This window comes from Acinonyx jubatus, chromosome B4 (assembly GCF_027475565.1).
Source record: "Acinonyx jubatus isolate Ajub_Pintada_27869175 chromosome B4, VMU_Ajub_asm_v1.0, whole genome shotgun sequence".
Taxonomy (NCBI): domain Eukaryota; kingdom Metazoa; phylum Chordata; class Mammalia; order Carnivora; family Felidae; genus Acinonyx; species Acinonyx jubatus.
The window spans coordinates 61,320,619-61,333,616 of NC_069387.1; the positions used below are offsets into that span (position 1 = coordinate 61,320,619).

The 12,998-nt window shown below is 42.2% G+C and overlaps 1 protein-coding gene across 4 annotated transcripts in view; it reads right to left on the minus strand.

Annotated features, from left to right (window-relative positions):
* TMTC1 (transmembrane O-mannosyltransferase targeting cadherins 1) overlaps positions 1–12,998 on the minus strand; it is a 275,746-nt gene that overhangs the window by 75,651 nt on the left and 187,097 nt on the right. For 3 of the 4 annotated variants that reach the window (XM_053226105.1, XM_015074929.3, XM_053226104.1), the window contains 2 exons: positions 8,253–8,420; positions 610–723 (listed from right to left, as the gene is read on the minus strand). In XM_053226105.1, coding sequence (XP_053082080.1) covers positions 610–723; positions 8,253–8,420 — 282 coding nt within the window. The remainder of the gene's footprint in view (positions 1–609; positions 724–8,252; positions 8,421–12,998) is intronic. The other variant, XM_053226103.1, reaches the window with a different exon arrangement.

Here is a 12,998-nt window from a genome sequence, read left to right on the forward strand (position 1 = left end):
ATGTAAAGCTCTGTTTAGTATAGTCTCTTCCAAATGAATACAGGGAGATGAGTACAAGAAGAGTGTCAGGGCTGTTTATACACACACACACACACACACACACACACACACACACGCCCCTTATTAACATATTCCCAGCATGGTAATCAAGTGTCTTCTAGTACTCTTTCTATTGAATACAACTATCAGGGTATTTATTTCATTTCCATACTCAAATGCCTTCATATAAATCCTTTCTGATAACAGGAAGCCTGAAGTGAGAATTCACTGGAATACACGTTCTCAGAGTTTACTGGTGTATTTTTGACAACCAACTCCTGTTCTCCTGCATATGTGTATTTGACTGGGTGTCACTTGAGTATCGTGTAGCAATGGAAACTTTTACAGGAAAACACCAAGAATTAGTAGCAAGGCAGAGTTACCACATTCACAACAGACTTGAGCACTGAGCAGAAGATGGGGAGTCCAGGATCCATACCACCTCCAAGGAGATGTTCACTGCCCGCCCCCCTCTTCCCCCCCCCCCCCCCCCCCCCCCCCCGCACACACTGGGAGGGTGAGTGAATGAACCTGAGAAGCACAGCAGGGAAACAGTCCTAGGGCGCTTACCTGAGGGCTGTTCTGTAGTGGTAGATGGCTTCCAGGTTCCGACCTTGATCCTTCAGGAAATTGGCGTAGTTGTAGTGAACCTTGGCATTGTGGGGCAGAGTTTGAACCCCAGACCTACAATTAATACATTAAAAAAAAAAAAAGAACAACAGAATACTAGTTAGGAATACTGTCCGTTTCTTTCATGTTTTACTCAGTTTCATGAACCTTCATTTGAAATGTCCATTGCATCCATCTAAGTCAGGTTTTCCAAAATTTGTGAATCGTGTCACTTATTAAATATGCTTCTCTGGAAAATAATGAAGGCAGTGTGTGGTTGTGCACAACTAAACAAACATGCTGACCGCATATGAAGCAGAGGGGGTGGGATGGGATAATTCTCTGGAGAACAAAACTGCATGCTCAGGTTAATTCAGTTTTTTCCTTCCTTGCTTCTTTTGTTCACTTACAACCTTCCTTTAAAAAAAAATGGAGAGCATCTACAAAAATATATCATTACTAGACTGGCCTCCCTATTATGTTTTATTGGAAATTAACATTTCCCATGTACCAAGCCTGGGCTAATTAAAATAAATAAATAAACAAATGCAGGTATAGTTATTATTTTACAAGTTGCAGACAAGGAAATGAGGTTTTGCTCAAAAAGGTAAAAAAAAAACCAAAAAACCTTGCTTAAATGTCACTGTATTAGTCTGCTTGCACTGCCATAACCAAATACCTGGGGAACGCCCACAGGATAGCACTGAAATTTTGGAGACAATTCAAGGGGCAAGTGGGGGCAGGAGAGGAGCCATTTCTCATTCATAACTAGCCCACACATTTAACCTGTACACAACTACACAGCTGGTAAGTGGCAGAAATGGGACCCTAGAGGATTGTAGTTTGGTTCTAGAGTCCCTCGTTCCCTCACATGCAGGGAGGTGGGGGCAGGGGAATGATGAAAGAAAATGGGTTGGAGGGCCACTTGGAAAGAAAACTTCTGGAATTCTTGAGGATTAAATGCGGGAGGGGGACAGTTGATGAGAGAGAGCAAGGAGAAAGCATAACAACCTAGTTTCTGGGCAACTTTAATGCACTATTACCTCTCCCAGATAACATACTTTCATTCAGTTTTTAACTTATTTTTTTTTAACGTTTATTTATTTTTTCTTTGGAGGGGGAGGGGCAGAGAGAGAGAGGGAGAGAGAGAATCCCAAGATCGCGGGGCTCAATCTCACAAACTGTGCGATCGTGACCTGAGCCAAAATCAAGAGCTGGACACTCAACTGACTGAGCCATCCAGGTGCCCCTAGTTTTAAATTTAAAGGTAAGATTAATAGAAGGATTTCATACAAAGTGTTAAAACCCTGTTGGGGAAATATGCAAGGGCACTGTAATCTCTGTTGAACGTTCAGTGAAATAACCAGCAGAAACAGTCCCACTTAAAATCCACTGGCTGGACATCTGAGGAACTCTCCAGAGGACAGAACTTACAGAGAGTGCAAGGGGCTAGAGACCAATCCAAGGGCAACATCATCTGAAGCAGCAGACTCCACACTTACCCAGGTTGCTTCAGTGACTTCAAATGTATGGCAGGTAGCTGGGATTTTTTGGTGGGTGGGGTGTGGTTGAACACAGACTAAATCTGTATCAGGAGCAGTTAAACCTCAGATCCTCATCCCTACCCTTAAAAGCTAAGTGACTTTTTTCATTATTCTTTCCCCATCCCAGCAAAAGGCAGGAGTTTTACTCTCTGGAAAAATAGAGTTAGAGAGATCCTGCACTCAGGAACAACAGGTACAGCCGAGGGAAGGGGGAAGAGCTGTACCTTAAAGGTAGATTATGGGAGAATCTGTATTCTGAACAGTGGGATCTCAGTTTGTCCTCCTTAAAAAGCTCTCTGAATAGCCAGGATTAGACTTCTCGGGAGGAGCCTGGAGGAATTTTCTCAGAAACTGACCCACCCAAGACAAAAGATATACAAATGCTGACATTTGGGTTCTCCGGTAAAATCATCAGTATCCTTCAATCGCCCTATGGTGAGGTCCAACAGCTGCCACATAGAGCTAGAATTTTAATGTAATATTTAAAATGGAAATTACCCAAAGTGTTTTTAGTCACAGGGGAAAAATCTGGGTCAGAGTGGTAATAATGGCTTTAAAAAATTCCAATTTTTAACCAGGAAAACTTCTGATTTTTCTATCCAGAAATAAATAGTGCAAGGTAATAGGCAGATTTTAAAGGTAACTTTGATTTCAGCGTGGATATAACTGGCATATTGGAATTGACCCTTCCCCCTGTGTGATTGGCATGGTGACTCTCAATTATATTTCACCCGAGGAACAGACAATTAGGCCTGTGGAAGCATAGCCCCTGCTCGGATCAGGCATTGTTTAGTGATGGCCAGAGGAAGTAATAATATTCATAACAGGCAAGCTGATGTGGGTGGAGTAACTTGAATCCTAAGAACACACTGCTTTTTCCATTGTTGTTTTTGACCTTCATGTTCTCTCTGTGATATTTTTCTGCTATGTTTTTCCAGTCTCTCATTTTACAATGACTAGTTTGTGGATAAAGGGAAATAAACAACTGGCCAAAGGCAAAACTTTCCACGTTGCTGTAACTGGCCAGGCTGCTCTTGCTTCCAGAACCAGGCTTTTCTATTTGCTCTCTTGATGCTATGGTTTCATAACCCCAACTGTTTTAGTGGAACCAAGCAACTTATATGCATTTATTCTACAAAGACGTAGTATTCATCAATTATACAGCTGGATCCCGATCCCGATTAATAATCCCAGTGATGATTACAAAGAAAAATCTCCCATTCAATTCAGGATCCTAATTCATGTACCTCATAGTTCTCCTACATGCCTCTTGAAAAATAACAGAAACAGGGGAGCAGGGCTGGCTCAGTAGGTAGAATATACGACTCTTGGTCTCTGCGTTGTGAGTTTGAGCCCCATGTTGGGTATAAAGATTGCTTAAAAATAAAAATCTTAAAAAAAAAAAAAAAGAAAATGAACAGAAACAATAAGAAAAGCCACTGCTTTCAGGTGTATCTCCGAGTTTATAGAACATCAATTTGTTTTACTGGTGTCACTGGACAATAAGTCACAAGAACCATCCCCAAATTCCTGATTAGAAAACAAACGTTAAAAAAAATTAATGAGCAGCATTCAACCCAAGGGTAATAGGAAAGGAAAGTAAGAAGGATTTGTGGTTGTCTTCAATTCCGACCCTGCTCTGACCTGAGGCAGCACAATGCCTCACTCAGGATGGCTGGTACTCACAGAATGGAATGCTCAGTTTGAATCAAGTTCTGGGCTGAGCACCCATTTCCATGGACTGACTGTCTCCTTTTATCCCTTCAGTAACTCATTGATTGGGTAGAATTATTGTACCTCCATACTACAGATGAGGAAATTGAAGTTCAGAGAGATTAAGACCTTTTTTTCTAAAGTTACAGACCTAGAAAGCAGTTGAGAAGAGATTTCAACCAAGGCCAATACGTGGTCAGAAACATTCCTGAAGCTGATCAACACTTGATGCTAAGCCAGAAAGGTACCACAGGATATAGTAACATTATAATTTCACTATCACAATGTTTATCTTATTGGTAAGCAAACTATGGCCTTGTGGGCCACAGGCGCGCCAATGTGTTTGCCTATTATTTTTGGCGTCTTTCCCGAGACAACAGCAGGGTTGGGTAGTTGCAAAAGAGACTGTATGGCCCACAAAGACTAAAATATTTACCGTCTACTCCTTTACAAAAGAATCTGCCAATCCTCAGTATATATTCTCTGCCTTGGGAGGTCTGCTGATCTCTGGCTTAGCAATTCAGAAAGCAAGAAACAAATGTGTTTCCTACAGAGATGGAGAATAATCTAGGCCATAAATTCTTAATTGATGGTCCATAGATCACTTAAATACTTCATGAATGGGATTCAAAGAGACCCTTAACTACATTGCAAATAAAAGAAAAATGCAGCCTCTGCCTTTTCAGGTATTTCTAACATTTGGGGGGTAGAAGGGATTTTACCAAATTGTGTTACTACAGTATTTTTTACTCCAAACAATGTAAAATTGTGGGCTGTTACCAGGCTCAGCTGGAGCTATGCAGTTACCCTCTTTCCAGGTTAGGATATCAGAATAGTTTCTTGGCACAAAGAATTAAAGAAAATATACCTTGCAGCTATTATTATGAACCAATCCCTCCCCCCACTCTCCCACTCTCCCTCTCTCTCTTTTTTATACTGGGCTTATTTAAGTTAGAAAACATAAAGTAAAAAATGGGTGTAGCAAAGCTTACATATTCTTGTATATCAAACTTGGGTTCAAATCCTGGTTTCTCTTCACAGCTATTTCAGTTTGGACCAATTACTCTCTTTGAGCCTCTGATAAGACACAAGTTCAGGCTTCTTACGCTTTTGTGTGTACGATTCTTGCCAGTGGAACTACAAAGCCATGAGGGGGGCCTGCATCTATATCTCCTAAAAATACATCATATGGTGAGATCTTTTTTGTAAGAGGAGGCCTCAGCTGGAAAGGCTGGGGCTTAACTGAAAGTTGGATTTTCTCCAACGCAAAGGTCTGTCCTAAGACACTCTGTAAGACTGTTCACAGCACTGCCAAGCAAAACCACCCCATGTAGTAGGAGAGGCCTTAATGAGACCATATGTCCAAGGGATGGTCAATGAGTTCACTGTTTAGAACAGAGGAGTAACCAGAAGCAGGGCCTCTGACACAGGGACATCGCCTTATCTAGAACTATTACAAATTTTTCTTACTCAATACAGCCAGTTCTTGATTTTGATCATTATGGCTAATTTGGGTTGTTTTCATCCTTACATACTTGGTTCAGGTCTACGAGACAACAGTTCATGAAGGGCCTGCGCTCTTCTTAGCGCTTAGGCACTGTCCTGCTCTACCTCTGTCTACCAGTGGCTACATTATGTTAACATGTGTTTATGCGTCTGACCCTACACAGACTTCCAGCTCCTCTTCCTCTTTCCCTCTTCCCCCTGTCAACACCAATCTCTTTCATACCCTAGAACAGAGCCTACAGCCATAACTTGAAAATTTACATAGTGTTTACCATACTGCCTTCTGCATCTTTTACATAATCATTTATTCTTACACTACACCTGAAAGATAAACATTCTTGTTATTACTCTAAGTTTCAAAATAAAGAAAACTAAGGCATGGAGTCGTTAAGTAACTTTCCCAAGATCATACAGCTATTAAATGATGGTACTTGGAGAGGACCCAGAAAGTCTAACTCCAGCCCCCACACTCAATCAGTAACCCTATCTTCCTTCAAAGATTCTTGATAAATGTTCATTCAACTGATTCCAGCATGACTCAGCACAGATGAATACATACAAATATTTGGTCTTTGAGGAGAAAGAATATTCTTAACGTCTCAGATTCTTAAAACTTTTCTTGGGACATATATAAATTATAATAGGCCAAGTTTTCAAAGAACTATCAAAAGCTTTGATTTGCATGTTATACAAAATTCCATTTGATCACCAAAGTCCTCTTAAGGGCACAAAACCTCTTCAAGCACATATGTGGAATGGTTATGTTTTAGTAATCCACTGTTGCTTACTACATGCTTCCATCTGGAAAAACAAAAACAAAAACAAAGCCTCTGGATGAAAAGTCAATGAGCTTTTTGTTTTTCTGTTTTCAAACTGCTGGCATCAGCCGTAGAGTGTTGGAACATGAACTTGTTATCCTTGAAATAAACTGCTGCCTGCCAAAATCCACCCCCAAAGTTGATCTGATTAAGCAGTAAACATAATTAGAAGACACAACCTCTGTTAGTACCTTTATTCAAGCAAGGGGTTTAGCACAGGGCAGAACCATTTTAAAGTTTCTCATAAAAGCACCAACTGTTGAAAGCAAAAGAAAAAAAAATTGAAGCCAACAGAGACTACGAGGAAGTTGTATCACTGGATGTCCATGCCCCTGTATTTGCAGATTGACCTCAGCATGGGTAGAAAGAGGGGACAAGTCCTTTGTGGTCTGTGGGGACCGCATTGAAGGTGAAGGATGTGACAGAGACTAAACGGAATCTGGATCCTCAAAGTGAAAAAACATTAATTAAAAAAATCCCCACAAAAAACTTTACATGCCAACAGGTCTCTACAGTATCCACTGTGAAAATGATTATGACATTGACAATGGTGGTGATATTATAATAATAATAATAAACCAATAAGACTTGTATGACAAACTAATATTTTTCTATTAAAAAAAAGTTAAAAAGTTAAATTGCCAAGTAGCAAAATCAAATATATTGTTTTGAAATAGTAAAAAAGTGCAGTGAACATTTATCTTATTTATCTGTTTGTTCATTCATTCATTCATTCCTGGCAGCCCACAGTCTTTGCCCTCCTCCAGTAGTTGGATTCCCTGTGGGGAGTTCTCCCTTGCCTCACTTTGTGAAGTCTCAGTGGTACCCCAAGGGGCCAGGCCTGCCCTAACTCCCTCAGTGGAAGTCAGAGGGGTTCCTTTGGCCAATCATTCATTTCAGTGCCTGGTGGAGACAAAGGGCAGGCACATGACCTAAAGCTCAAGCTCAGCCAGAGGACTTAATTTCCCTAGGACTTTGATGTGAAGATAAAAAACAACTTGGTATAAGTCTCCTCATTTGCTTCCGGGCAGGCGCTCAGGTGCTCTCAAGACACCATCCAGACGTTTTTCCCATCTGCCACATGCCGGCTTCTTCACCGGCCCCTCAATGCCGTGCACTTCCCTATACTCTCCCAATATGTTCCCTTTTATTTTCTCAAGTGATCCTAACTCTGTTTCAGTTGTTTGCTCCCAAAGTAGAAGTGTTGGGTATCGGCTGGCCAAGGAACCAAGTAAAAACCACAACGACCTAACTGGGCAACTGGGTCATAAGTGAGGACAGAAGCTGGAAGAGGGGACACAGATGGGGAGGATCCCTAGAAACTGGGAACATCAGCTGTGGCAGTGCCAGGGAGCCCAGGTGAAGGTCACTGGGGCAGTGGCATAAGGGAGACAGCCTAAGCTCCAGAAAACAGAGCGATGAGCAGGAGTCCCAGAGAATAGTTTATACTTCAAAACAAATTCGGGGCTTTAAGTTGACATCGTTATTTTCAGAAACAGCTTCTACACTACATAAAAACCTACCACGAGATGAAAAAAGCCTCCCATTTCTTTGTTCACAATTAATGTTCAGAATAAAGCAACTAGATCACAGATCACAACTTGATATGCTGGAATATTCTAAAGAAAATGTATTGCATTTCTCTTCCTTCCTGCTGTGTGCTCACCTTTCTCATTTTCTTGTCTGCATAATGAAGTTAGGCTTATCATTTCATTTTGTTTATAGCTGATTTTACAGCCCAGCTCATCATTAATGACTGTCTCACAGACCCAAAAACCTTCCCGTGAGCCTTATTTTCATAAATTCACTTAGAATGAGCTCACATTAAACTTTATACAATACCATTTAAAAAACTAAAGCTAAAACCCAAAATGAAATTACATCTCCCACTTAAAACTTTACTAAAAAAAACCCTGTGGGTTAATGATTATTGCCAGACCCATGTTACCTCATTTGTTTGGAAACAAATATCTAAGCAAAAAAATACATGGGAAGAGATTTGCTTTTATCCACCTAATCGTACCTGAATAGGGACTCTCTTGACAGCCAAATTTCATTCTGTTTCACCGTTTTCCAAGAGAAAAGCAACAGCAGCAACACAGTGGACACAGTCAGGGTGGTGGCCCCGCATCGATTCAGCCAAGTGCACAGCTTGCTCAGTCCGTGCACAAAAAGGATGCAGTAGCCCATGCTGGAAAACAGTGTGGGAGAAGCAGGATTACTCTGGGGGTGCAGTGGAGGCCCCCTGTGTATTCTGTCCCATATAACTAGCTTTCACATAAAGCTTGTCCTGGGATGGAGAAACAAACATAAACACCCCTCTCTCACACACATTTACATGTCGGTTCTCTGATGGGCTGTACCAGCACATTGCTAGTCCTTTGGCACTTGTGTGGAGAATAATAGGTTCATCGTTTAGGCTCAGACTGCCCTGGATTTCAGAGCTCAGACATCATGAGAAGTCCCTTATGTATGTTCTTGGGCCCTGAATAGACCCTCTGACTCTTGCTTCCTTACGTCACTGACATCATATAACCATATTGGTATCATGTGTCTACATTTACTGTGCTGTAGCCGGTCACATCATGGCTTTGTGACAGGCAGTCCCCAAGACTTCCCTAGCAGGTCCTGGGAGGGATGCTGGTTACCAAGGAGCACTGGTGTCTGTCTCTAGGGATGTGCTGCCTGCTGTGTACCCACTCTGGTCAAAGTCCTTATGCTGATGGAAAATCATCTGTCCACAAGCCAACTCCTGAGCCTTGCAGCTTGGAGCTCATCACAGACAGACTGTGTCGATACGATTTTCTTGCTGACTCTGGCTCAGCTTTCTAAACAGACATAAGAATTGCTCATTATCTGAGTGGCATGTCAGTATCACATTTCTAAAAGCCTCTGGCCTGGTGGATGGAATGTGGTGCTTCACATTATCTGTGCAGCCACAGAGATGCTTCCTGCTTGTTGACTGGCCTCAGAAAAACACAAACATTTAATTTGTACCCATTATTGCCACAGGCATTTTAGTTAAAACCCACTTCTTTCCAAAGATAATAAACTACAAATTATAACAGAATATCTTAAGGATGAAACAAGACTGTGTAAAGAAATCCTACGGGGCGCCTGGGTGGCTCAGTTGGTAAAGCGTCCGACTTCGGGTCAGGTCATGATCTCACGATTCATGAGTTGAAGTCCCACGTCAGGCTCTGTGCTGACAGCTCAGAGCCTGGAGCCTGCTTTGGATTCTGTGTCTCCTTCTCTCTGCCCCTCACCTGTTCACACTCTGTCTGTCTGTCTCTCTCAAAAGTAAATAAACTTTAAGAAATAAAAAAAAAAAAGTAATCCTATATTAGACATTAATGCTATAAGAAGTCCAAATTAATACAGCCCATTTACTTGTTCAATTATTTACTCATTCTCTCTATGTGACTGGCAATGAACTAGGCACTAAGGATGCAATTATGAATAAAACACATGTCCTGCCCTCAAACAACTCCAATCTACTGAGGCAGGTTGGGTTTGTAAAGGAAAACACTTAAATCATCTCATTTCTAAACATACCTCCTTTAAAAAATCTCTCCACTTTCCTTCTGTTCACCTTTCTGAATACCTGTGCTTTGGTCTCAAGGATTGAAAAACAAGAGAAGCATCTGAGGTTTCTGATGTGGAGATGCTGGGAATCAGTTCAAGTTAGAGCTCCAATTCCATACTTCAAATCCCATAAGTTGGTTGGTCCAGCTCCCTAAAGTTTTGGGGTTCACTGTTTAGCCAAAGAGAGTCATCATCCCACTTACCAGTGGGAGACTGTGGTTCGAGCTAAGGAGGCCCATACCTATTTACTGGATTGGACTGCCATAAACACTGTGCAGAAGCCCTGAACATTCCAGAACACAGAGTCACTAGTGCAAAAAACAAAACAAAACAAAACAAAACAAAACAAAAACTCAAAACCTCTTTCCACTTTCACAACAAGTCACGTTTGGCCTTAGAGGTGTCAAGGTTTTCTAAATGTCTCTCATTCTGTACAACTTGCCATGCTGATGCCATTACAGGCCATCATGGTTGCTCAAGTTCATGTGGCTGCTTGCCATTTGTCCCTCTAGCCTCATCCGGATCCCAGCCCTAAGTGAGCAGGATGTAGCTCTGGCCACAGGAAAGCCTTCTGGGCTCCATTCTTCCACTCAACAGATATTTAACCAACCGTGCCCTGACATTGTTACAGGCACTAAGAACACATCGGTGGACAAAACAGACAATGATGTTTGTGCTTGTGGAATCCACATGGGTGGGGAGAAATGGCCAATAAGCAAATAAAACACAGAGTATGCCACACAGCAGGGTGTGTTACATGGGGGAAAATCTACCAGGAAAGAGGAAGAGGGAGTCCCAGGGTGGGGAGGAAGTTGAGATTTTAATGAGTGGTCAAGAACGGAGCCATTGAAAAAGGGACATGTAAACAAAGTCCTGAAACACATGAGCAGCGCCCCGTGCAGACACCCACATCTCCAGTGCCAGCTGACTTCTCCCCCTGCATTCATAAAACAGCCCCACTGAGAACTAATATTTACTGAGTACAATCTTATGTGCCAACCATGTTCCATAGATGGGTTCAGCCCATCCTCACATCCCCGTGGGTCACTCACTGTGTTTAACCATAAAGACACTGACGAGGAGAAAGGTGAACTGATTTCCTGAATTGGGTCACATGGCTCGTACATAGAGAGCAAAGATACAAACCCAGGAATTTCAGATTTCAGAACTCACACTCCATATGCTGTCCTGCTTGTCTGGGTTCTGACCTGACTAGCTGATTCTTGTGTTCCTCACAGCCTTTTTTTTTTTTTTTTAATGTTTATTTTTCGAGAGAGAGAAAGACAGAGAGAGACAGAGAGAGAGACAGCATGAGCAGGGGAGGGGCAGAGAGAGAGGGAGACACAGAATCCAAAGCAGGCTCCAGGCTCTGAGCTGTCAGCACAGAGCCCAATGCAGGGCTCGAACCCACAGACCGTGAGATCATGACCTGAGCTGAAGTCAGACAATTTACCAACTGAGCCACCTACGTGCCCCTTGTGTTTCTCATACCTTAGCACACAGCTTCACGTACTTCCCTCCTAACCACTCCATTCATAAAATTGTAATAGTTGTTTTCTGTCTCCTTGTAGGAAAAAGAGCTGCCCATCTGGCAGAGCACTAGGGAAGGAAAACACTGGGATCTCCACACTGGATCTCAGAGCCAGGGCCACAAAATGGCAGAAGACAAGAACAATGAAGACAACAATAACAAAAAGTAATTAGCTAGTTTATACATTTATATGTTTATACCGAGTCCTTTCTATCTGTCAGGCACTGTGCTAAGAGCTTTGTATGGGCCTGTCCACAGGATAAGGACGGTATTGGCTTTAAATATATCATCTGATTTATGGGGCATTTAGGTGGCTCAGTCTGTTAAGCATCCCAGCTTCAGCTCAGGTCATGATTTCTTGGTTTGTTAGTTTGAGCCCCGCGTTGGGCTCTGTGCTGACAGCTCAGAGGCTGGAGCCTGCTCTGGATTCAGTGTCTCCCTCTCTCTCTCTCTGCCCCTCCCCCAGTCGCGTTCTGTCTCTTTCTCTCAAAAATAAACATTAAAAAAACATTTTAAATATATTATCTGATTTAAAAATATAATCCTCAGTATTTTACATTTCATAGATGAGCAAACTAAAGGTAATAAGTGTTAAATAACTTGCCTGTAGCACCCACAGCTAATAACAGAGTCAGATCGGAAGACCCATGACTCTAACACGACGCTGTACTCCAGAAGTTGGCAAACTTTTTGTGTAAGGGGCAAAAGAGTAAATACTTCAGGCTTTTCTGTCCTTCCCACTCTATCTTTGTAGCAGGAAAATAGCCATCGACACTATGTAAACGAACGGGCATGGCTGTGTTCCAATAAAATTTATTTATAAAACAGGCGGTGTGCCAGACTCCACTCAGGAGCCACAGCGTGTTGACCCCTGCTATAACCAAAGGAAGGAGAACGCCATTCCTTTCCACTCAGCACAGGCATCAGTATCAAGTAACACGGTAATTTTTTTTGGAAAGTCCTTGTATTGACATATGGTTTAAAGAAATGGTAAGCCATATAAAATAATCTCTACTTAGGTTTGCAAATTTCTTAGAGAGTATCACATTCTTAAAACCTTGAACACAATATCACAAAGATTAAGATGCTTCTCTATTATGACATTTCATCCTTCAACATCTGCTTTAATACAGATCTCAGCAGCAGGGGGTGGGGGGAATTTCTCTCTCCATTGCTAGGGGCAGGGCAAGTCCTCATTTTGAAAGCAGAAAAATCAAGCAAATGAGAAGCTACATGCTTTTGTGGCCTCCAAGGAAATGAAACCAGACTCCAGATTGCTTTGGCTAATCTGGGTAAGGGGAAATCTGGGCTCTGAACAGAGACCTCTCCACAGAGCATGAAGGAATCAGTGCAAACCACTGACATGTGACAAAATCGTAACCTGAAAAACCAAGAGCCAAACTCTGGCTGCTGATTGGTTTAGCTCATCACTAAGATGCATTTTTTTTTTTAATGCTTATTATTTTTGAGAGAGAGCGTGAGCAGGGGAGGGGCAGAGAGAAAGGGAGACACAGAATCTGAAGCAGGCTCCAGGCTCTGAGCTGTCCGCACAGAGCCCAATGCAGGGCTTGAACTCATGAACTGTGAGATCATGACCTGAGCCAGTGTCGGACTGCTTAACCGAATGAACCAGCCAGATGCCCCTCCTGACCT